At 42.4% G+C, this 24,553-nt stretch overlaps 1 protein-coding gene across 1 annotated transcript in view; it reads right to left on the bottom strand.

Moving 5' to 3' along the window:
- Positions 1-5,629: 5,629 nt before the first annotated feature.
- The window catches only part of LOC146005784 (transmembrane channel-like protein 2), a 126,561-nt gene continuing 107,637 nt past the window's right edge, over positions 5,630-24,553 (bottom strand). The window contains exons 12-21 of the mRNA XM_083145210.1: positions 19,342-19,530; positions 17,692-17,871; positions 17,435-17,590; positions 16,417-16,545; positions 13,577-13,644; positions 10,583-10,822; positions 9,729-9,854; positions 8,900-8,978; positions 8,428-8,551; positions 5,630-7,079 (exon numbers count right to left, since the gene is read on the bottom strand). Of these exons, the coding sequence (XP_083001336.1) occupies positions 6,883-7,079; positions 8,428-8,551; positions 8,900-8,978; positions 9,729-9,854; positions 10,583-10,822; positions 13,577-13,644; positions 16,417-16,545; positions 17,435-17,590; positions 17,692-17,871; positions 19,342-19,530 (1,488 nt within the window). The 3' untranslated portion in view covers positions 5,630-6,882. The remainder of the gene's footprint in view (positions 7,080-8,427; positions 8,552-8,899; positions 8,979-9,728; positions 9,855-10,582; positions 10,823-13,576; positions 13,645-16,416; positions 16,546-17,434; positions 17,591-17,691; positions 17,872-19,341; positions 19,531-24,553) is intronic.

Below are 24,553 nucleotides of genomic sequence, written 5' to 3'. Positions count from 1 at the left end.
AACAGGGCGTGTTTACGGACGACATACAAAGCATGCGTGTGCGGGAGAAACACTCCGATTCGGCACGGTATCACAGAGTATTACAAGAGTATGCTCGGGAATACCGCATCCGAACGGGAGCCAAGCGGTGCTACCGCACGTAAGCGGAGTATTTCCGCAAAAAAACCCACTATGAACTATCTTCTGCAAAACATCACATGACCCACTTATTCAATTACCTAGCCTCATAAAAACCAGCTTATTTGGAATTGGAATCAATTAGATTCCAATATATCCTTACAAGCATGCCTAACACATGCATAGCCCACATTAACCCTTACAGCAATGTAAGTGCAATGGTTTCTATTAAAGCACTGACAAGCGTCCTATTAGTGAGTAATGAGTAAAGGAGTAGATTGTATTGGGTTCAGGTGTTAATGGTTGTAGTCATTAGGCGTACGTTCGCCTACCGCATGAACGAGTGGTGTCCGCAAAGCAATAGTACACTTGTGGACACCGCACATTTCTGCCCTTTTTGCTCGCGTGCATTCGGAGTGGTTTCCGAATGTACGCCCCCCAACATAAGTGTACTCCCCCGTGTCCGCCCATGTTTCCGCCCCGTTTTGCCCACTTGAAACTACGCCCATGTGTCATTCCGCATGACGCCCATAATACGCCCCTATTTCCCGACTGATTGCGGTGACCAGTTTTGGACGGGCTTTGTCCGAACTGGTACCGAGTCAAGGCGTGGCACATGCGCGTAGCGTTCTACACGCATGCGCAGACGCCGTAAAGACGCAATCCGTAAGAACGCGGTAAAGTCCGCATCAATCAGAATAAGGGCCTCTATAAGATCAACTCCATGCCGACGTGGATAGTGGGGGTATGAAAAGGTCGTAGGACGCGTACCGCCACCCCTTGCCGGCTCGCTGCACTCGCCACGCTTCGGGTTCACGTTCATAGTGGGGATGGCGTGGGGGTGCATTTAACATTGTAAGCCCCCATTAGGGTGCTTATACAATTTAATATCGTATAGGGGGCTTATACAATTTGAAATCGCATCGCAGTGTATCTGGTGTATGCCATGCGATTCGATGCGATTATATGTCGTGCGACCAAATATCGTGAGCGCCGTGCTAGTACACAAGTACCAATTACTGCATTGCGACAGGGCCAATATTATCACAGCATATCCTGAAGATTCAGATGGTGATAATTCGGCCTCTAAAGGATTTGTAGCAGCTTTCACACTGTGTTCACCCCTGAGTACCAGACTGTGACACTGACACTTTGTCACTGTCAACACAGACTACACAATACTGAATACTGTACCGTTTTTTTATTTATTTTTTATTACTTGGACTAAGGGCCTGATTCAGTACAGCTCGCTAAGCAGTGTTAATGAGCTTAACGCCGCCTGCCGCACCCCGCCAGCGCTGCCCATATCCCTTCAGTAACATGCAAGGGAATGTGTCCAAGAACACATCCCCTCTTATGCGGCCGAAGGGGAGTCTAAACTGAATTTTACTTCCGTGGGAGTTCGCCGAGGAGGGGGTGGGCGCTGACGTCATGTGACGTCAGCTGCCCTCACCCACAGGCATTGCCGCCCCCCCCCCCCCCCCCCTAAGCTCAGAGAGGAATGCCTAGCGTTTTCATGGGGAAGCCCATAAAATGCTGAGTGTTCCCCTGCCCTGGCCCCTGCCCGCCCCCTCCTCCCCTACCTGTGCGAATCACCAAAGGCATTCGCACAGCGGCCCTGCACTACGTATAATCGCCCATACGCATGCGCAGAGCCGCGCCATCAGTTCCCAGAGAGAATACGCTGGGGACTGATCCAATGTAAATCACCATATGTTCTTGGCTTGATGCTGGTATTGGTATTACGACTGTCGGATCTGGTCTACAGGAATGCTAACCACATGTCCTCTGTATGGTGCATTTGCCAAATGATCTATAGGGGAACTTACATTCAATTTCCTAAAACTTATTAAAGATCAATATTTTTTCACCTAAAGTACAATAAATTGCAGGGGTTAGATGTTTATGTCTGCTGAACAGGGGGGGGGGGGGGGGGGGGGGGTGCATACTCCCTGCAACGGGATTCTGGATTAAAAAATTCTTAATCCTGGGATTAAATTTAGAAATGAAAATATTAATCTATACATACTACCCACTTATACAAAAACCTACAGTATATGTATACAGTACATACATAATCACACACACATATATAATAGTCACATACATACCTGTACATACATACATACATACATATATGAAGTGCCTGCCCCCTTCCTTGAGTCACACTCACCATTTAGGCTGGCTGCTGCTGTATAGTCAGATATCTCCCCCTCATATATCCCATGCTGCTGACTAGCTGGCACTGATTGTGCAGAACAGTCAGTGCCCTGTAACCCCACCCCTTTTTCACACTTATTCTGCACAATTAAAGACGTGCCAGCAGGGGCGCTTTAATAGAGGAGGAGGCCTATGTGCAGCCTCTGACCCCTCCCCTCAATCACTTAGTCCTCGATCATCCCCCACCTTGTGGGATTCACTCCTATTCCCAAATTTGACTAATGACATGGTAAACTCCCTGCACTCCCCAATAATGGTAGAGGAAATTTTGGCAGCCATCCGACATTTGAAATTAAATAAAGCTCCTGGCCCTGATGGATATTGTGGAGAATTGTACAAGCTTCTGTCATTGGAACTCTCCCCCATCTTAGCGGCTGCCTTTAACAACTTCATATTGACAAATTCTCCTCCCCTACACTTTAATTCCGCCATCTTCAAAATACTCCCTAAACCAGACAGAGACATATCCCTACCAGGATCCTACCGTCCTATTTCTCTCCTTAATCTTCACTACAAGATTCTAGCAAAAATTATGGCTGATAGACTTAAGCCACTCATGCCACATATCATCCATCCTGATCAGACAGGATTCATCATGGGGAGGCACTCTGTGGTAAATGTCAGAAAGGTAATTGCTGCCCTGGTAGCATCCCAATCTCCTTCCCCTCCACTACAGAGTGCCATCCTCTCTTTAGACAAATATAAGGCTTTCAATTTCATAGAATGGCCACACCTATACGACACTCTTCGAAAGTTCAAATTTCCTGAATCCTTTATAAATGCGATTAGTCTGCTCTATCACAATCCCCAAACCCGTATTTCCTGCAATGGACTTCTCTCTGATCTATTTATAATACAGAAGGGGACGAGGCAGGGATGCCCTCTCTCGCCCCTGCTGTTTGTTATAGCCTTAGAACCCCTGGCTATGCTCCTGAGGTAATCGGACGCTTACAGGGGCATAACGATAGGAAAGCGAGAACTGAAAATAGCCCTGTTCGCGGATAGCATGCTCTTGTTCCAGTCGGACCCCCTTAGCTCCATTCCAAAAATCCTGAGACTCATAACGATATTTGGAGAAAGCGCAGGCTACAAGATTAACATAACAAAATCAGAACTCTTACCAATCAACTTGTCCGCTCCTGTGCTTTCATCCCTAAGTAACACCACTTCATATCTGGCTCCAGGGATCAGAGCCCATTTTGTACCTGATGATGATGGAAGTTGTCCAAAATGCAGGAAGATGGGGGCCTCCTTTTGCCACTCCCTCTGGGACTGTTACAAAATCAGGCGCTTTTGGAACAAAGTATTCGCATTTATTAACTCTAAATTTCAGGTCAACTTGACACCCCAGCCAAAAGCTTGCTTATGCATTAACTTCTCAGACTGGTCAGGTGAGCCTCATCTTAATAAAATGTTTCCTTTACTCACTATCATTTTCCATATCCAAAAAAATTGATCTTAAAACATTGGATGGCCAAGACTGGCCCCACAATCGGGGAATTCCACAAGTTGACGCTAGAGCAACTTTATTATGAAAGGAAATATCTACCTACAAACTCTTTTACAGGTGGGATGAGGTTCTGCAAAAAATGGGAACTTTATATCTCGACTCTCGATGAAGATTCCAACACCAAGATTTACCTCTTCTCGGAATACCAATCCTGGACTCTTTTACGCACCTCCTCACAACTGACTACCAAATGACTCCTTAAGCAGATGTGTCAAGGCTTTTTTTGCCTAATCACGGATTAGCCCCTAACATCCTTAGTGGTTCATCAATTCATCTATGTCTGTATTTGACTGTGAATGTAAATAACCTATTTTACTTTTACCGTAGAGTCAAATAACAACTGTGGGACAAACAGGCCAATGTGTAGATCCAATGTACAGATATTCACCCCCCTCCTCCCCTTCACTTCTCTTCTTACTTTTTTCTTTCTCTTCTTATTCTATTCTTTTACTAGTATGTCGGAGTTAATAAGAACGTGCTCACGAAAGTCAGGTCTATGGGGCAGATGTATTAAGCCTGGTGAAGAGATAAACTGGAGATAAAGTGGAAGGAGATAACGCACCGGCCAATCAGATCTAAACTGTCATATTTCAAACACAGCTAATTGGCTGGTGCATTGACTCTTCCAAGTTATCTCCACTTTATCTCCAGTTTATCTCTTCTCCAGGCTTAATACATCTGCCCCAATGTTACATCTAGAAAGGCTGTTTCTTATTATTAGCATTATTATTAATTACTGTTAAGCTGTAGAGAAGGACTCGATGTTCAGACTGAGAACAGGAAAATAATAGAATTTATCTTGCTCCGGGTTGAGCTCAATAGCTAGATGCAAATTCTTGTTCTCTCACCATCCTCTGTGAATGTCTGACTGTACAGCCCTGTAGTATTGACTACCTCAGCTATTGTAATGGTTAAACATGTCTTGACTGTGTTTCTCAACCAAAAGAATGGTTGCAGTGTGCGTGGTGTGGACTGTGTGTGCACTGCACACATTGCACCCATTATAAATATGCCACTGCTTGCAAGCCCCTCTAAAGGAGCTGGGCCTGGGCTAACTTGCCTTCTGTGCCCCCCTTTTAATCTGACTTTGGCCGCTGCTCAGCACCCGGGATAGGGCAGCTTCTGAGCCTAGTACCTAGTAAAATCAAATTTGCACATATGTGCTATATTACCGGGAAATCCGGTGATTGGTGTCATTTTTGGGACATACAGTAATCCCAGGTTCCTGCTGAACCCGATGTTGAGACTGGCCACCATCTTAAGGAACTAAGCCATGTGCTTTCCTGTAGAAATGGACCCAGATTTCCAGATATAGGGCCTGTTTTAGGCCTGATTGCAGTTTTTTTAAATTTTGCAAAGCAGCAACCCCTGGCAGTAGTCAGGGGCCCCGCCGAGCACAGGGCAAGGCCGCTGCATTCACTGGATCCCACTAAGTGATGTGCCGCCCAAAAAATGAGCACTGCGTTCCACAGGGAAGTGCTCGCACATGAGCAGTAGCCTAGCTGCAGAGCCAGACACAGGCTGGCCATGTTTTGGGCCACAGAGGCTGCGTGTGAAGTCACACGGCCACTGCGGCCACTTCCAGAAAATGCTGTGTCCCGTCCTTGCAACGTGCAAAATTACCTGAAAAATAGTTCATGTGTCTACTGTACTTTTTACAGATTTGTAAATGACTTGGGTGTTCTACTGGTTTGCTTCATATACTGTAGCAAACAGATTAGTCATGCAAATACTCAGTGAAAACAAAATATCTTTAATGAAACAAATGACATTATTCACTATATTACACGTTTTTCTACAATATCAATTTGTAGGCAAGATACATTACGACAGGTGGCCTGTAAGTGAAGTTACTGAAGCTGACAGGATGTATTGAACAATTACAGCTGGTATTTCGTGAACTGGAAAAGAACATAATAATAATAATACAAATAATAAATGTTGTATTAGCAAATAAGCTCAGCATGTCAGTATTATAACTGTCAGTTATATCTGCAGATTATTTATTTCATTACTTATTTAATTAGTGTTCATGAAAAGTAAAATTTAGCCAGTTCTCCATTGAAAGACAACATACGTTCAGTGTGCTGCATGCGAATCTAGGAGCTACAGGCTTAATTTGCATCTGCCTATTTCAATATCCAACTAAACTCAAATTTAAAGGCAAGTAATTCATATATATTTTACTCTAAATGGCGTATACTGTAAAACACATTCTCAGAAAATACTGTTATTTATATGTATACTGTAGTGTGCTATAAAGGAACCAGGGGTGTTTGCCTGTTAAGCCCGTGTATTTGGAGGATAGGAAATGTGCGTCTTTCCTGTTTGACTACAGTGCATTTCTCCCCTACATTTTGGCCATTTGAAATCATGTGATTAATCCAACAGAGCAGCAGTGAAGGCACAGTAGGAGTACTGTTTGTATGTATTTTTGGGAAAGGGAGGAAGAGCCAGAAAAATCAAGTTTAATAAAGTGATAAAATGGAGAGTGATAAACAGCCAGCCAATCAGTTCCTAACTTACATGTTACAGGCTGGATTTGAAAAGTGCCATGTGATTGATTGATTCAGTGAGCTGATTGGCTGGTTGCTTATCACTCTCCACAATTTTTGAAGCTTGATATATCTAGCCCAAAGAGAGCATCTGGTGGACTTTATCTTGATGACTGATGCTGAAAGGTTGGCAGGTGACTAGTGAGAAGGTCGCAGTTAGTGTTAGGGCTGTTTGGGAGTTTCTGTGAGGAGCTGGGGCCTTTGTCAGCACTCTCTGAGCACCACTAGTCTGTGTTATTTTATTTGGTTTAACAATGTTTAATTAATGTTTAGCAATGCTACCCTTAATTACTACACTTACTTTATGATACCAAAATATAAATCATTTCAAGCTGTGTACAAGTTTATAACCCTGAGCTTCTGATGTAGAGTATTGTGCTTTGTATAGGACTGTGAAGCAGTACACATTCTAACAGATTACCTGCTTAGCAAATATCAGTGGAAGACAAGGTCAAGTTTTCATTGTGAGAACCAGTCATTTCAATGTCTCGGATGTGGGTGAGGGAAGCGTGGGGATCCTCCCATATGTGGACCCATGGGTCTTGGCACAGGTGGACTTGTAATGGCAATATGCGGTGCTGGCATTACCGAGCCTTCTCTTCCAGCAAATCCCGGTGCACTGTTGCCTGTTCCATAACCCGGCATTGAATTTCTTTGTGCAGGGTTAGATTGATTCTCTTATGAAACAGGAAAGAGACAATTAATGAGGCACAGAGCACCTTCTTAGGCATCATAGGGTCAACAGTAATTAGATCAATAGATTGACCACAAACAGGCAAAATTCCGACAATAGTTCGACATGGTCACCTGGTCGACACAAGTAATTTGTCAACATAATAAAAGGTTGAGATGCGGTTTTCAGTTTTCCGGTGTCTATGTTGACATATGTAGACATGGACACCATATAAGTGTACAATGTCCCCTCGTTACACTCAGCACACTATTATATTCTCTCTTTATGTCCACGTGGATAGCTAACTATGAAAAACCACATTTAAAAAATAAATAAAAAACAATAAAAACTCATCTTGACCTTTTTCATGCCAACCTTTCCCATGTCGACTTATTGCTTGTGTTGACCTATTGACTGTCGACCTAATTACTGTCAACCTATCAACCACATACCCTTAGCAATGGTGTAATGGTGCGTACACACGGGTGCAATTTCAGAACATATCGCTGGGAATATGGTCGCTGAGCGACCATATTGCCATTGATTTGTGTGTGCTGTCGGCGATGAATCGCCGGGTGCGCGCTCCCGTGTGCAGCCCCTGATGGTCGCTGGTCGCAGGAGCTTGCTCCTGCGATCAGCTATTTCCCTGCCTCTTCCACCGGCAGAGTCTCCTGATTTATCAGCGACCATCTCTGGTCGCTGATGAACAGGAGAGACACTCAGCAATATATTGCTCAGCAATATATTGCTGAGCAATATATCTCTCCCATGTGTACGGGGCTTAAGTTCCATTTAAAGTTCATAAACACCCAATTGCAAAATAAAAGTGTTGGAAAATAAATGTAAGGAAATGTGGCTAATGGATGTGGGCGCAAATTTTCCCTTTCACTACAGTGCCAAAAAATAAAATACAAATTAACTATAGTATAGTATTAAATAAATGCATAGGAATGTGAAACTTTTCAGTTGGATAATATAAAAAAAAAAACTGTCAATAATAAGGTCAAGTATATTGGGTTTATGGTGTCAAATGTTCTCCAATATCACAGACTTATATTGCAATTATTTTACCTGGTCTAATAAACGTCTCTTTCCTTTGAAGATCATTCTGCAATGGTTCTTGGTGTACAAACAATAATAACATTTTTAACTGTATAAAAATAAAAAAATAAATTAAAAAAATAATAAGATTTCCCAGACTACTGGTGGATGTTGATAGGCCAGTGAAGTCCTCTATTATGTACCAACATTATGAGTCATTGCCCTAAATGTAACTCTAGAATCCCCAAATCCTATCTCTCTAACCCAAGCGCAAACTCGTAAAAGAATGAAGATAGAGTATGCTCCCATACCTGTTTCAGCAGCCTGCAGCCTGAGTGCGTTCCTTGCACTTGGAGGAAGTAACTCTTCCAGGTCTCTCATAACAGAATTAGCCTGAGTGTTGTTATTCCGTTTATTTTTTTCTTCTTCTCTTTGCTGGGCAAGGAAAGCACAGTGAGATCTCCATGCAATTATAAAGATAACAGTATTATGGCTCAACACCATGACTTGTAGACATTAAGGTATTTTCTTATTAACTCCATAAGAAAATCTATTACATCTAAATTAGGTACATGCTAAATATTTTAACGTAATTGACTTTGGCAGCCCGGGGTAATGTACCATAAAATAACAACTGCTTGACTAATTTCTCAATTGGCGAAAAAAAATTGAGTGCAGATTTTCTTTTCTTTGCCTTTCAAAATTGTTTCCATTCTCTTTGCTGTAATAAAATGTCTCAAAGTTTGAATGATGTTTTTACTGGGCAATGAATTTAAAGCTTACCATCTGCATCTTCTTCTTCAAATCTATGTTTGCTTGTTGATAAGCTTTTGAAACAGCATTGAGGTAATAAATGGCTAATCTGGAAGAAACATTGAGTGGTTGGGTTAGAATAGCGCATAATTAGGTAGAACATTAATAGGTAGGCACATCAATTGGATCATTACGGGTCTGGTGAAGATTAGCTCATATACAGTATAATGCATATTTTATATCTAAAAACCTGCACATATAATTACCATACGTATATATTAAAATAAATAATAATAATAATAATAATAATACAGAAGCAGTGTCAAATTTGAGCATGTCGGGCCCACTGGAGGAATACAGTGGGAGGGATCTATGTTTAGGGGTGTGACCAATCTCCAGAGGGGGTGTTGCCAGCCATTAGTTTGCCTAACTGTTAGAGAGTGCATGGTCTTGGCCCCATATCAAAACTGTGTGAAAAATACATTATATTCCTATGCAGTATAAGGTTAAAATATGTATGATGTAAAAATCAAGTGCACAGTCTGAAACCTTGTCTCTTTGATTTTAAAAAAGTTATCAGATTTTTAGTAATGTCTTGTGAAAGGGACAAGCTTCATTTGTTCATAAGCTTTCAACACATGTGACATTTACACACTTACAGTACGCAGTGCACCTGTACAGACTTTGTACTATCAGGGCAAACTTTTTTTAGATGTTGAAGCTCTGACTGTCTGCAGTATGCATACTGTATTTTCCAAGGTGTTGTGGTGTGTATTATTGTGCTTTGTAAATAAAGACATGGAAGCAACAAAATGAATGACTTTTGATAATTATACTGATAAATAATACAGTAACTTACACCATGAGAAGAATAGCTGGAATAATCAGCCCAGGGTTTGCTATAGAACTGAGAATTTTGGCAACGAAAGGTGGGAAGTCACTCTCCATTGTTTCCTGGATAACATCAAACATTCTCTTCTTCCCACTAGAACCACAAAGAATGACTTTGTATATAATGTACATAAAACACATTATAATCACTTGGAAATATTCTAACCATCCAATAATCAATAAAGTTTGATGCATACTGTATGTGTCTAATGGCAGGTGTTAGGCTGCGTACTTGCTAGGGTGATGTGTTCCTGAGCTATCCGAGAGCCAACTAGATGATTTATCGTGTACACACCATAATGCAGTGGTACGATGGCGCGATCTACCATACCATTCTGCATTTAGTATGATATCTTGTGGTTACCGTGCAATATGGTCAGAAGATATTGTGCACGATCTGCAGAAATGCGTAATCGGCGCTACACACTGTACATAGCCTTGGAGAGAGATGATCTGGGCGGAGATAAAGTACCAAACAATTAGCACTTAACTGCCATGTTACAGGCAGTTTGTAAAATGACATTTAGGACCTAGTTGGTACTTTATCTCTGTTCACTTTATATCCATCCAGGGCTTTGTAAATAGACACTTGCTGTAGGTGAGGACACAGCCGTAGGCCAAGTCACTAGATCTACACAAATATGGGCAGCATCAGCTGGAGAACTAGGTTCTGGTTTGCTTAGTTTTTCCTTTTTTAATGAATATATTATCAAAAGAACTCATTAAAACCAATATCGTTATCATAAAATGTAAGTATTTTATCTAACGCATCAAATTTATAGTTCAAGCGTTCTATTACTTCATGTATATTTAAGGTCATACCTGAATGGTCCACAGTCAAATGACGGTGGGAGAGACATTATTGTGTAGGCCACTGGCAACAGACTCAAGAAAAGAATAAGAAGAAGCAATCCCATATAGAAATTATTTGATTTAGATGCTTTGAAGACACGTTCGTGTGGAACATTACTGCTCATAACTGCCCAGCATTGAAAGTACATAGATGTCAGCAACCTAAGGACATTTATTCCTATCAATCCGGGTGCATAGAAAGAACCCATCCTGTAAGGCAAGAGAAAACATTTTCTATGGGAATAGTTAAGGTGCAAGGAAAAAAAGAATCAAAGTACTGTACTGCATTTTACGTTACGTATAATGCAGCAATTGTATTGTCTGACATTTTTCTATAAGGATTTAACAGTTGATTGGTTTATAGAATGATGCAAAAGTTTATAACAACATCATAGAATAAAGAGGAAATACTGATCTTATTTTAAAATACACATATGAAAACATAAAGGCCAATTCAGAGTTGCATGCAAGCTTGACACTCGCACTGTGCACATAACTTAAACCTAGAAATGTAACGCTGTACGCATTTATACACACATCCAGCATCTATACATCTGCTTGCTGGATTAGCCACCTTTATTATGAATGTGCACTTGCACCACCAGCCCTATGCATACAGATGGCTCCATGCATACCAAAATTCTGCATTACCCACAATTCCATGTACACACCCTTTACATGCCCTTTTCACAATGATCTTAATATGTATACTTTGGAGCAGAGAAGGGATAGGGGGGACATGATATAAACTTTCAAATATATCAAGGGTTTTAACAAGGTACAGGTGGGAGACATTCTTCACAGGAAGAGGAGCAACAGAACAAGAGGACCTGCACTGAAACTAGAGGGAGGAAGATTCAGGGGAAATTTGAGGAAGAATTACTTCATAGAAAGGGTAGTAGGTAAGTGAAATAGCCTCCCATCAGAGGTGGTAGAGGCAAATACAGTAGTACAATTTAAACATGCTTGGGATAGGCATATTGATATCCTTACAAAAAAATAAGGATCAAATATGGTTTGAGGTAACATGTTTAAAAAAGGGGCAGACTAGTTCGGCCAAGTGGTTCTTATCTGCCGTCAAATTCTCATGTAGCCTTCATTTAAATAGCCATTCACCCAGTTACACACAACTGAAATAAATATGCTCACTAGTAATCAGTACTTTCCAAACAATGTCACAATATTTTACGCATCATGGGTGAAAAACCTTTAAACCATGTGAATATACAATGTGTGCAATATGGAAACTATGTTTTCATTAAAAGTTAAATTCACTCACATGTCCAACGCCGCCCTCCATCTTTTCATTGAGATGTCCCCCTAGGGTGCCGGACGGGGTCCCGACAGTCATTTACCCCACGTTGGGATCCCGACTGTCAAAACACCGACATCTGGGTTTCCGACGGCTACCGGGTATTTTCCCTCGTGGGGATCCAGGACCCACATAGAGGGAGAATAGAATAGGTGGCTCTGGTAACAAGCCACAGTCCCCACAACATGGCGAGCGCAGCGAGCCCGCAAGGGGCCAAATTGCACTCACCATGCTGTCTGGGTACGGCCAGTCGGGATCCCGACATCGGGCTAATGACTGTTGGGATTCCGACTGTCGGACCCCTGTACCACACCCATCCCCCTATGCTCTCCATGTTTTCCTTCCCATTTCCCTCACTGCCCTCCATCTTTTCCCTTAAATGTCCCTCACTGCACTCCATCTTTTCCCTCACATGGACTGGGGATAGAAGCTGCCACCTGACAGTACAGATGTAGCCATTTCAGATAGGACCACTTCCAATATTGCATTCAGTGGTCGGAGAGGTTCGTTTGGAAGATTGCAAGCTGGTTCCCTATTGTTTGTCCGGATGCCCACTTAAGTATTGGCTTATTGAATGTGCACATTTGAAATGAATTAAGGATTGTGATTTGCAAAGCTACCGGTATAAACAGAGGGACAATTTTACTAACTTTATGCTATCACTAACCCTCCATTATTGCTACTTAACTGCATGCTGCTACCAATTACCCCAAAAAGACCAATTGCAAGGGGTCCACCTGAGGGGAGCTTTTCATTACATGTTTGTTAGTCTTGTCTGTCCCAATGTTGGCCACATTGAATAGTAATTATTTTTTAATTGTTTATTTAATTTATGAAATTATTTTAATACATTTACTAACATTTATTAAGCACAGCGCTGTACCATTTTGTTTTTTTTTGTCCACAACTATTAGGGGTATGGTAAATCCCCTTTGGTATTAGCTGCAGTGCTTAATATCAATCAAAATCTATGTTTTCCCTCACATGTCTCCCTCACTGCCCTCCATTTTTAATTTCCCTTACATTTTCCTCGCTGTCCTCCATCTTTTCCCTCACATGTCCCTCTGCCTATCATCATCATCATTGTCAATTAAGTGATTCTTTTACAGAGCCAGTGCTGCCTGGCGAGACAAATTGTAAGTAATTCCCCCTCATGTCTCTAAATTGATTCAAGGTTCCCTTTGTTCACTTAACATTTTTGGCATATTAATGTGCAAAGATCATAATGGTCATAGTTTAACAGTACTGGAAAGTATTAAGATAATTATCTGCATAACAGACAAGCAGTCTCCACTTTGTTTAATATGATTTGCAAGTCTTGGATTCTTTATTAAACCTTGGAAAACATTGAATGTTGGACTGTAAGCATAGAAGACTAGACTCTAAGTTGTATATAGACCAATTAAAATATATGTTTATAAACATTTATACTTGGAACTCTGATTCTAAGTTTATTTGTAAAAAGTGGTTGCTGATTATTTTCTTTTTAAGTAAATCTAGTTTAAACAAGACCATCAGAAGACTGAAGATTCTCATCTGATGAATTAAAAGAAATGTTGCACAAACAGTCATTTAAAATCTCCTCTGCAAGACAAGCAAAGCATGTAGGACACAACACAATACAGATTGTCAAGTATTTGAAATTACATTACCAAATCATTCCTTGATTGAAGACTAATCCCAGCACATTACCGCTGATATCAAACTCTGCATAGGAAGGCTACAGGGAAGTAAATGTCCCATGTTATTAAGTGTTCATATTCAGTATGAAAAAATATATATATTTTACGATTTAAAAAAGTACTATCAAGTGCCAAGTGAATTTGTCAAAATAGGTGTGAAAATTGACAAGCAAACATTTTTATTCATCTTAATGACCTGCAATGTTAATGTTTACCTTATATAGGTAGGAAATATTTTTACTCAACATTTTTTATTCAAATTTATATAACAAATGTGAGTGACGGTGGCATTTTTAGTGGATATTTTGCACATCTCTCACAGAGATTTTGCACTAAATGGGTTAAGCTAAAAACTATTAAACATACAAGAAATTGCACTACGCTACCACTTCCAGCAGCTCAATTAAAAATGCAAAATTTAAATGTAGTAAAAGGAGCGCTAATAAATGTAATAAGAATAAAGAAAAGAGAAAGGGCGAGATTCACCAAACACAAAATACCGTAAAAACCCAGTTTTCTGTTTTTTTTACCGGGGCTTCACTTCGGGGGGTTACGCCAGTTCTAGATGGCATAACCCCATGGAAGTCTATGGGATTCCCTCCGCGTCCCCCGCTGCCCCGCGCGCCCCCCGCCAATCCGCACCGCATCCCCCTCACCTGTGTCCGGGAAGCCTCCTGCTGTGCTGCCCAGACCAGTGATCTCCTCCTGCCTGCACCGCTTCTGGGTGCAGGGAGGAGGAAGAGGAGCCCTCTCCCAGCTGGGTGAGGATTCAGGGAGGGAGGGGGGACCCACAGTACATCGCCGGCCATCGCCTTTGCATTGATAATCGCATATGTTACTGCATATGCGATTATTAACGATGCGAGTGCCGGCGATGTGTGGCCGGGATTATTAGAGAATATCGCCCATAGTGAGAGAAGAGGAAAGAAAAATATAAAAATAAAAAACAGAAAGCGAAAGCACCTTAAAATAAAAATAAATTTAAAATAAAAGGCTTATATTGTTTTTTGTTTACAGCTCTTTATGGGCCAGATGTACTAATCTTGAAAAGTGATAAAATGGAGAGTGATAAACCACCAGCCGATCAGCTCCTACCTGCCATGTCAAAGGTTGTGTTTGAAAAATGACAGGCAGGAGCTGATTGGTTGGTGGTTTATCACTCTCCAATTTATCACTTTTCAAGCTTAGTACATCTCGCCCTATATGAGCTATATAAATACATTACCAGTTGGGGTCTTACTTGCTATGAAAGAGCCCTCTGCATCCCAGGAGACCAGCTCAGCCTGTTTGCCGATAGATGCATTTTGTGACATGACGCGATCTGCGACAATGGTACCGATACTGTAAATCAGCAATTGTATGCCATCTGATGGCAATGGTGCACCAGCACATGGGCGTCCCTATGCTCAGGTTAGCTTCTGCCAATATCAGTATATATTTGTGATTGAGAATGGAAAAATATAGCAGCAGCAATGACAATAACAACCTCATCTTTGTGAGGCCCCATGTTTGCAGAACTGGTCAAGCTGCAGAAAATGTGCAGCTTAATACAAAAAAAAACCCCTGACTTGCACAGTTTCGATTTGGGTCATGAATATCCCATCAAGGGGATTCAGGTGTACTGTAGGTGCCCATCTTTATGGGTGTGGTCAGACCCAGAAGGGGTGTGGTCATTCAATACAGACAGTGCCTTCCGTGCCTGCCCTGGCTTCACTGTGACTGGTGATAACTTCCTATTGGAAGTCCCACCTGTCAGTCATAGACTCCACAGGCAGAGAGCTGGGTTCCTATCGGAGCCACTCCCTAACTTGTCATCAGCCCAATCCAGCTTTAATCAGCTGCAGCTGATGCAGTCCATAGAAGCTGTGGTTTGTGTATAGGCAGTCAAGCTGCCACTTGCATGGATGCATGGTTTCCAGTACCTGTCTGCTACATTATGCAGGTCCTGGGACCCAGAAATTGGTGGGGGTGGCAGGGATTCGCTTCCTCAGGAGGACGAAGAAGCATGGCAGCCTCCCTACTCAACATACTGCTGGTAAAAATGTTTAAAGAAAACAATGGCATGTGGGTCCCCCCTTAAATCCATTACCAGCTCAGGTATTCTAAAGTATGTATAAAAAAAGGCAATGACAATCACAGTAGGTGATGGATTTTTGTCTAAAGCTTGGTACACACCTGATAAAGTGTGCTGATCTGATAAATGTTTTGATCCAATAGAGCGGTTATCAGATTGGTACGCACCCATACACAATGAGCAATTTCGTGCTTTGTGTGTATTGTTTTTCCTCTGTACAGAGGGATTGTGAGGCTAGGAATGATATACAGTGGAGCCAAGAGGGGGCAATGGGTACTACTTACCTGGGTCTTGCCTGTTTAAGGGGTCTGGTAGAGGCCTGGCTCCCACTGCAACTGGCTCCCCATTGCCCAAAGCCACAGTGCAGGGAGAGAGAGAGAACTGACTTCTGCTGCTGCAGCAGCCTCTCTCCCCAACTCAGAACAAGCTGCTATTTCCCAGGCTGAGGAAAGCGACAGCAGAGTCAGCAGCAGCAGTCCTCTCTCTCCTGACTTGAACATGCACACCCTACCACCTATCTACCGCCAGAATTGACAGCCACCCTGTGCAGTGCAACTTGCATTGTTTTGTTATATTCAATAAGAAAGGGGTCTGACCACACCTCCACCACATTGTCCACACCCCCTCCCTTTTCCTTTGTATAAATAACAAGTATAATAATAGAAATAACAGTACAGATAGTGCAAGAGATTGATAGTGAAAAGTTATTTTGTTTTGAGAAATATAGATAACTTACAAAGCCAGCCTCCAAGTCCCAGCACCAGCAGTAGTTCATAAATCTTACAAAGCAGGCACGAAGGAAATCCCCAACTAGGATGGTGACATATGTCACTAGAATGTCAGACACCGTCAGCCTTACAAACTCCTAGTTAGGATATGAGCATTGGAGAACAAAGTGAGATATGACACATAGCCAGACAGTGGCTGTTATACAGTAGGCCTGATATATGCTGATAACAGATAAGGTGGATAGATTCTTATTATACTGTCATACTATAGTATAGCTGAAAGATTGATCTTTTATGGAACTACACAGGACTCGGAGTCTTGAATGATTGATCAACAGTTTGTGGCTGGAGTTGCAAGAGGTAAAGTTTTAGAATAGTCACTTGCAGTCCTGCTGTGAGTGGAAAAAAAACTGACACTAATTGGCTTTTATCAGAAATCAAACTTGCATGTTAGTATGTGTAGTAGGGGAAATACATTGCAAACTCCAATAGAATAGGCACTGTTATGAATTACTATATATTATCTATAAACTGCTTTGTAGTATTTTGTCACACAATACTTTTTTTTCACTCATTAACAATTCAGGAGGAATTCAATTAGTTGCGGTAATTTACTCTGACTAATTGATCCCCAGGGGAATTTAATTGAATTGCCCTACAAAAAAATGTAAGAAAAGACCATTTTTTCCATGGCAAAACTTACTGCAATAGATTTGATGACCCCTTAATGTACCGGGTGAGAAAAAGAGTGTGTAATTGAATAGCCCCGGTTGTTCACACCTGAGGCTACGACACTTTTTTACACCCAGTAACTGATCTATGTGTAGCTTGCTTCTCTCTGGAGTCCTTAGTTACAGAAACACAACAGACATCTCTATTAAATTCTATTTGTATTTGCCATTGTCCCTGTTTGTTACAGTACTAATGACATGTTAATATTGATTAGGTTAGATGTTAAAAGAATGTCATTTACAAGCAAGCTACAGTATTATGTTAGAATAACAGAATAATTATGGATGTCCTTACAACTCCAACGTTAGTTTCCCAGCAAGGACCTCTAGGGACATCGGCTGGATGTAGAGGTGGTGGTGTAGTGTCACTTCCATTTGTGTATGTGGACGAGTTGTAGTGATTGTACATTGTCCAGTAAGTAATATTCTTTACAGAATCTTCTTGAGCTAACTGTAAAACAATGATGATAAGGGTTTATGACACAAGTCTATTCACAAATATATACTGTATCTATAAAATATTGCATGTACAGTTTGTACTTCCCATCTTACTTTCTCATTGACATCATCCATCAGGGCCAGTAAGAACGTGTAGAGATTTCCAAGGAACAAAGCAAAGATTCGGCCTAGCTGCCACTTCAGTGCCACACGGGGATGATAATCTTCTAAATTTGCAATTGTTTCAAATAATGGGGGGCAAAACATTCCAAGCAGAGACATTACTATCTCCACCTACAAAATCATCACAGGAAAGAATCATTAGTCAAAGAAAGTTTTGTCTCTATGCAAAACATGGGGAATATGTTTCAAAGAAATGATATTAAGACCATAACATAGTCTATTCATAAAATGTCCATATGCTGTAATTCTCAAACAAACCAAATATTTTGTAACCGTCAACCCAGACCCTTCTCCTGCAGTACCGCTCCCAGTACTTCCACCACTGGGTGGAATATACTGTAATAGCGTCATATTAGACAGCTTTGACACAAGTTGGCATCCTGATTCTTATTATGTTAAAGGTTAAAGACATTGGATGTAATAGTCCAGGATTTTAAAATTGCTATAAATGTCACAGAAATAATGTGAAATTAAAGAGATCCCTTGAGGCCAGCGAGATAGCCAGCACCCATTACAAAATATTTGTCACCCATCCAAAGTTAAATGGGTTTCCCCTCAATTTGTCCACAATCAGTACTAGGCTTTACCAGCCAGGGGTCTTGATGCCACCGCAGCTCCAACTAGCTTAAGGCGAATCAGCATGTAGCTGTATTCCCTAGCGGGAGGGTCCCTCCTAAACATAACGTGCTGGTAGCAGTAGGGATATTCCCAACATACCTTGGATGGGGGTGATGAACTAATAATGATGTTAATATTAAAATAAATATTTTTCTTTTACTGTGGTAAATTACAGGTCCCAGCTACATTTGAATGGCTACCAGGGCCTGCTGGAGCTTGCTAACATATGGAAATCATGCTCCAGCATAAAATAATTGAGATTTATTAGGTTTATTGAGCATCGGAGAGCTGATAAAACTATATATACTAGTTAAAAGCACAATACTGCCAAGTTGTACAAACATCTTGACCGCAAGAGTAAGGGAGCGAAAACTGCCCCCTCTGGTGATCCATGCGTTAGGCTACTGCAGAGGTGCTGTGACCTACCTCTTGGCTGCCCCCAATGAACGTGCATTAGTTCTAGCAAACATTACAAGACCTTGCGGGCAGCTAAATCTCTGGGGACAGCGCTGCTGCTCTACAAACATACCAATGACTGCAAACACGATAAGCCACAGACATGCACTTATCATTTTTTTGTTACATCTGAATGATTTCCAAAATCACTACATGTTTGCAGATTTCATAGAGAACAGTGATTTTCTTTATGTTAGCATACATACTGTAACATGCTGAAGTTCAATGTACATGTCATATAGTGCTCTTCATACATCATATCTCACTCTATGGGACAGATGCACTAAGCTTCAAAAGTGAAAAAATGGAGAGTGATAAACAGCCAGCTGATCAGCTCCTACCTGCCGTTTCACAGACTGTGTTTGAAAAATGTCAGACATGTGCTAATTGGTTGGTTGTTTATCACTCTCCATGTTATCACTTTTGAAGCTTAGTGCATCTGGCCCTATATACCATGTAAATATTCTTCTTCTTCTTCTTATTATTATTATACCATACAAATAGTACCTCATTTCTTTCATACCAGCCGATATTCTGCATCTTTGAAAATGTCTGAGAGCGCTTTACGACAAAGTAGATAAGATAACCACTCCCACATAAGCAGCATATTATCATTAAATTGGCGAGGAGGCGGAGAAATCGAGTAAGATGAATGTTTTCATCCTTATTACTTTCTTCTTCATCCACAATAGATTCCTGTAGGATACAACACAGGGAATATGATGTTATTTGCATTCAAAATAATGACCATAAACAAGATATAGTGTTCCCAAAGCTTAAATTGTGAAAACTATCATTGGTTAAGATACTACCAAGTGCTATGATGTAACCTATTTATATTGCAATAAATTAACATCCATCCATGACCTCTTCATCTCTCACAACTTCAACCTGCTGGCAGTTACAGAAACCTGGCTCACACAATCAGACACGGCCTCGCCTGCAGCACTGTCACATGGTGGTTTCCACTTCACTCACACCTCCAGGCCTGGTAACTGTAAAGGAGGTGGGGTTGGTATATTACTGTCACAAGACTTCACATACTCAGTTCTACCATCTGCTCCTTCACTCACATTTACATCATTTAAAGTTCACTCTCTCTGCGTGTTGCTGCTATCTATCGCCCACCTGGGCTTCCCAAAACTCAATTTCTGGAAGATTTCTCTGCCTGGCTCCCCCATTTCTTATCCTCTGACATCTCCACTGTCATCCTGGGTGACTTCAATATTGCTATTGACAGTCCACCATCTTTGCATGCTCCCAAACTCCTCTCTCTAACCACCTCTCTCGGCCTCTCCTAGTGGTCTGACTCCTTTACTCATGAGGAAGGCCACTGCCTTGACCTTGTTTTCACCAGGCTGTGCTCAGTCTCTGATTTTACTAACACTCCCTTCCCTCTCTGATCACAATCTCATTACCCTCTCACTCTCTTCCATTACCCCAAGCTCACTGACACTGAAATCATGCAAGCCTACTCTAACCCGCAGAAATACTAATGCAATTAATTTTCCACAATTTACCACCTCCCTGCAACAACAGCTCTCACAAATTTCTACATTTACCTCTCCTGATTCTGCTGTTTCCCACCTCTACCAGACTCTTGAAACGGCCCTTGATGACGTGGCTCCAGCTACCCATTACACCCCACGTAGGCTTAGATGCCAACCGTGGCACACCAAAACAACAAGACAACTACGAAATCAGTCACATAAAGTAGAACGCCAATGGCGCAAATCTCGTAGTATGACTGATTTCCTCGCATATAAAACTAGCTACCACTCCTACAGCAATGCTTTGGACACTGCCAAACAAACATACTACCAATCTCTCATCTCTTCTCATGCCACTAACCCTAAGTGACTTTTTAACACCTATAAGTTTCTTCTGTACCCTCCCCCTCCTCCCCCACGGCTACCATCAGTGCACAAGAACTTGCCTCCTACTTTAAAGAAAAGATTGATAACATCCGAGATGAAATGGTATACTCACCAATCTCTAACCCTCTTTCTGCCACACCTGAACCCTCTGGCACTTTCTCTTCATTTGAGCCCACAAATGAAAAGGAAGTATCCGCACTCTTCTTATCCTCTTACTCTACTACCTCTCCTCTCGATCCTATACCTGCGCAAGTCATTAAAAATCTATCTCCTGTGATTATTCCAACCTTAACTAAAATCTGCAATCTCTCTCTTACTACTGGTACTTTTCCTTCTCTGCTCAAACATGCAGTGATAACTCCTATTCTAAAAAAACAGAATTCTGACCCTAACTCTCTCTCTAACTATCGTCCTATATCTCAGCTCCCATGCCTCTCCAAGCTACTGGAGAGACTTGTCTACTCTCGCCTCACAAACTTTCTTAACTCTAACACCCTATTAGACCCACTTCAGTCAGGTTTTCGCTCTCAACACTCCACTGAGACAGCACTGACTAAAGTGGTGAATGATCTGGTAACGGCTAAGTCTAAAGGCCATTACTCACTACTTATTCTTCTTGATCTTTCTGCTGCATTTGACACCGTCGATCACTCTCTTCTCTTACAAACACTACACTCCCTAGGTCTTAATGATACAGCCCTTTCCTGGTTCACATCTTACCTATCTGATCGCTCTTTCAGTGTTCGCTTCTCTAACTCTACTTCCTCTTCATTACCTCTGTCAGTCGGAGTTCCGCAAGGTTCAGTCTTAGGTCCTCTGCTTTTCTCAATCTATACCTCCTCTCTTGGCAATCTAATCAGCTCTTTCGGATTTCAGTATCACTTGTATGCTGATGATACTCAAATCTATCTATCAACCCCAGAGTTGTCACCAGTGGTTTTGGGTCGAGTCTCTGATTGTCTCTCTGCCATCTCATCTTGGATGTCTTGTCGCCAACTCAAACTCAATATTTCCAAAATGGAATTACTTATATTCCCGCCAACTAAGAACAGTTACCATCCTGACATCTCCATCGCTGTTGACAACTCGATAATCTACCCTACCCCACAAGCTCGTTGCTTAGGGGTCATCCTCGACTCTGAACTGTCCTTTCTTCCCCACATTCAATCTGTCTCCAAATCATGTTACATGCATCTAAAAAACATATCCAAAATACGACCGTATCTCACACAAGACACTACCAAATCTCTTATCCATGCACTCATTATATCCCGCATTGATTATTGCAATAGTCTCCTAACTGGTCTTCCCAAGAACAGACTCTCACCACTGCAATCCATTTTAAATGCTGCTGCTAGGCTGATCTACCTCGCAAGACGCTCATCGTCTGCTGATCCGCTCTGCCAGTCCCTCCACTGGCTGCCTGTATATTACCGTATTCAATATAAAACACTTCTACTTGCTTATAAAGCTAATAACCATACTGCACCAGCATATATCTCTGCACTTATCACAAAATATCTCCCATCTCGACCACTACGCTCTACACAAGATCTGCGTCTCTCTTCTGCACGGATCACTAGCTCCCATTCATTATTACAGGACTTTTATCGGGCTGCTCCTATCCTATGGAATGCCCTTCCACGCACATTAAGACTCTCCACCAGTCTCCAAACTTTCAAGCGTTCCCTGAAAACTCACCTCTTCAGGCAAGCCTATCATATTTAAGTCCTACATGCATAACCCTCCGAGGCACTTATGTATTATATAGCTTCCCTTCTGGACTTGTAACTGCTATGCTATTACTGGTGCCTGTCCTTATGTTTCCCCACTATATCCCTATAGATTGTAAGCTTGCAGCAGGGCCCTCCTACCTCCAAGTCTGTCTGTTGTTACCCAGTTTGTCTTATCACTGTCTACTATTGTAAAGCGCAACGGAATCTGCTGCGCTATATAAGAAACTGTAAATAAATAAATAAATGGGTACTTGTTTCCTATCTGGGCGCCCGTCGCGGGCATCGCGGGTACATTTATGTATGGCCGCGACGCGACCGACGCGATGCCCGCGATTTCCCATTGAAACCAATGTTAAACTTGGAAATCGTGTCGGTCGCGTCGCGGCCGGCCATAAATGTACCCGCGATGCCCGCGACGTGATGCTCACGATTTCCCATAGGAATCAATGTTAAAAGCCGCGATGGACCCGATTTTACTGTTAAATGCCTCAATCCACCCGATTTGGCCATAGGAATCAATGTTAAATGGGCCACAGAGCCCATTAACCCTTAAATGTCCCCCCAAATTTTTGACGCCACCCCACGATCGACGCCAACCCGAAGCGTGGCGAGCGCAGCGAGCCCGCGAGGGGCGGCGGTACGCGTCCTCCGACCTTTTCATGCCCTACTATCCACTAGGGCGTGGTGTGAGAATATAATAGTGTGGCGAGCGCAGCGAGCCACCGAGCCCGAAGCGTGGCGAGCGCAGCGAGCCCCGCGAGGGGACGCGGATACCTGCACAATTATGCGCGTCCCCTCGCGGCCTTCACAGTGAAGGTATCCGGCTGCGCTCGCCACGCTTCGGGCTCGGTGGCTCGCTGCGCTCGCCACACTATTATATTCTCACACCACGCCCTAGTGGATAGTAGGGCATGAAAAGGTCGGAGGACGCGTACCGCCGCCCCTCGCGGGCTCGCTGCGCTCGCCACGCTTTGGGTTGGCGTGGATCGTGGGGTGGCGTCAAAAATTGGTGGGGACATTTAAGGGTTAATTGGGCCTAATTCAGGGTTAATATGGCCAAATCGGGTCAATTGAGCCATTTAACAGTGAAATCGCGGTCAATCAGCCTTTTTAACATTGTTCCCTATGGGAAAATCGCGGTGATCGCGGTCATCGCGGGCATCGCGACCATCCAATTTTACCCGCGATGCCCGCGATGACCGCGATCACCGCGATTTTTACCCCCGATGACCGCGATTTTGATCGTGGGCGCCCAGATAGGAAACAAGTACCAATAAATGTAACCATTTAGTAGTATATGCTTAAAAAAAATGGTGGTGTGTGCGCGCCCCTGGACTCAGCAGACAGTGTTCCCCGTACACTTTGCACCTATTATGATGCACCAGTGCTCAGGACCTCTAACATGTTTTCAAGGCCACCTGTCAATCTTTAAAATGTAACAGTTGGTAACACACCTGTGCACCTGTGAGAGGAACTAGTATACATGAACTGTGTGGGTCCAAAAGAACTGCTACTGTTAGCAAGTAAAGCTGCTGCCCAGAAAAGTCAACAGACGCCCCTTGAAGCTATTGCAAATTCTTTCAAATGCCATAATGCAAACTTGGAGAGAGTTAAGCTGGGCCGATGGATTGACACACAGGACAGGTGATGTGGCTAAACTGTAACTTAAGCACTGGTTCAGGTATACTCTAAATCAGCGTTCGCCAACCCGTCGCTCGCCGGGTGTTTTCCAGTAGCTCGGCCTGTTTCTGGGCTGTCAGTGACCTCCTGCCGCGTAGCGGTTCCTTGCTTGGCGGCAGGAGGTCAGCCTGCATTCCGTTTTCACTGCTTGAGGTATAATGGGCATCATGTGTGTGGCATATGTTTAATGAGTCATTAAACATATGCCACACACATGATGCACATTAAACATATGCCCCACACCTTGATGCTCATTAATTAATAATCATCAAGGTGTGTGGGGCATATGCCACATACATGATGCCACACACATGATGCCCATTATACAAATGCCCCACACCTTGATGCTCATTAATAATGAGCTTCACGCTGTAAGGGCATTTGTATAATGGGCATCATGTGTGTGGCATCGTGTGTGTGGCATAT

Source organism: Crinia signifera, chromosome 5, assembly GCF_055691185.1.
Source record: "Crinia signifera chromosome 5, ASM5569118v1, whole genome shotgun sequence".
Lineage (NCBI taxonomy): Eukaryota > Metazoa > Chordata > Amphibia > Anura > Myobatrachidae > Crinia > Crinia signifera.
Note: the sequence above shows the minus strand (reverse complement) of the source record. Positions and strands in the feature narration are given on the sequence as shown.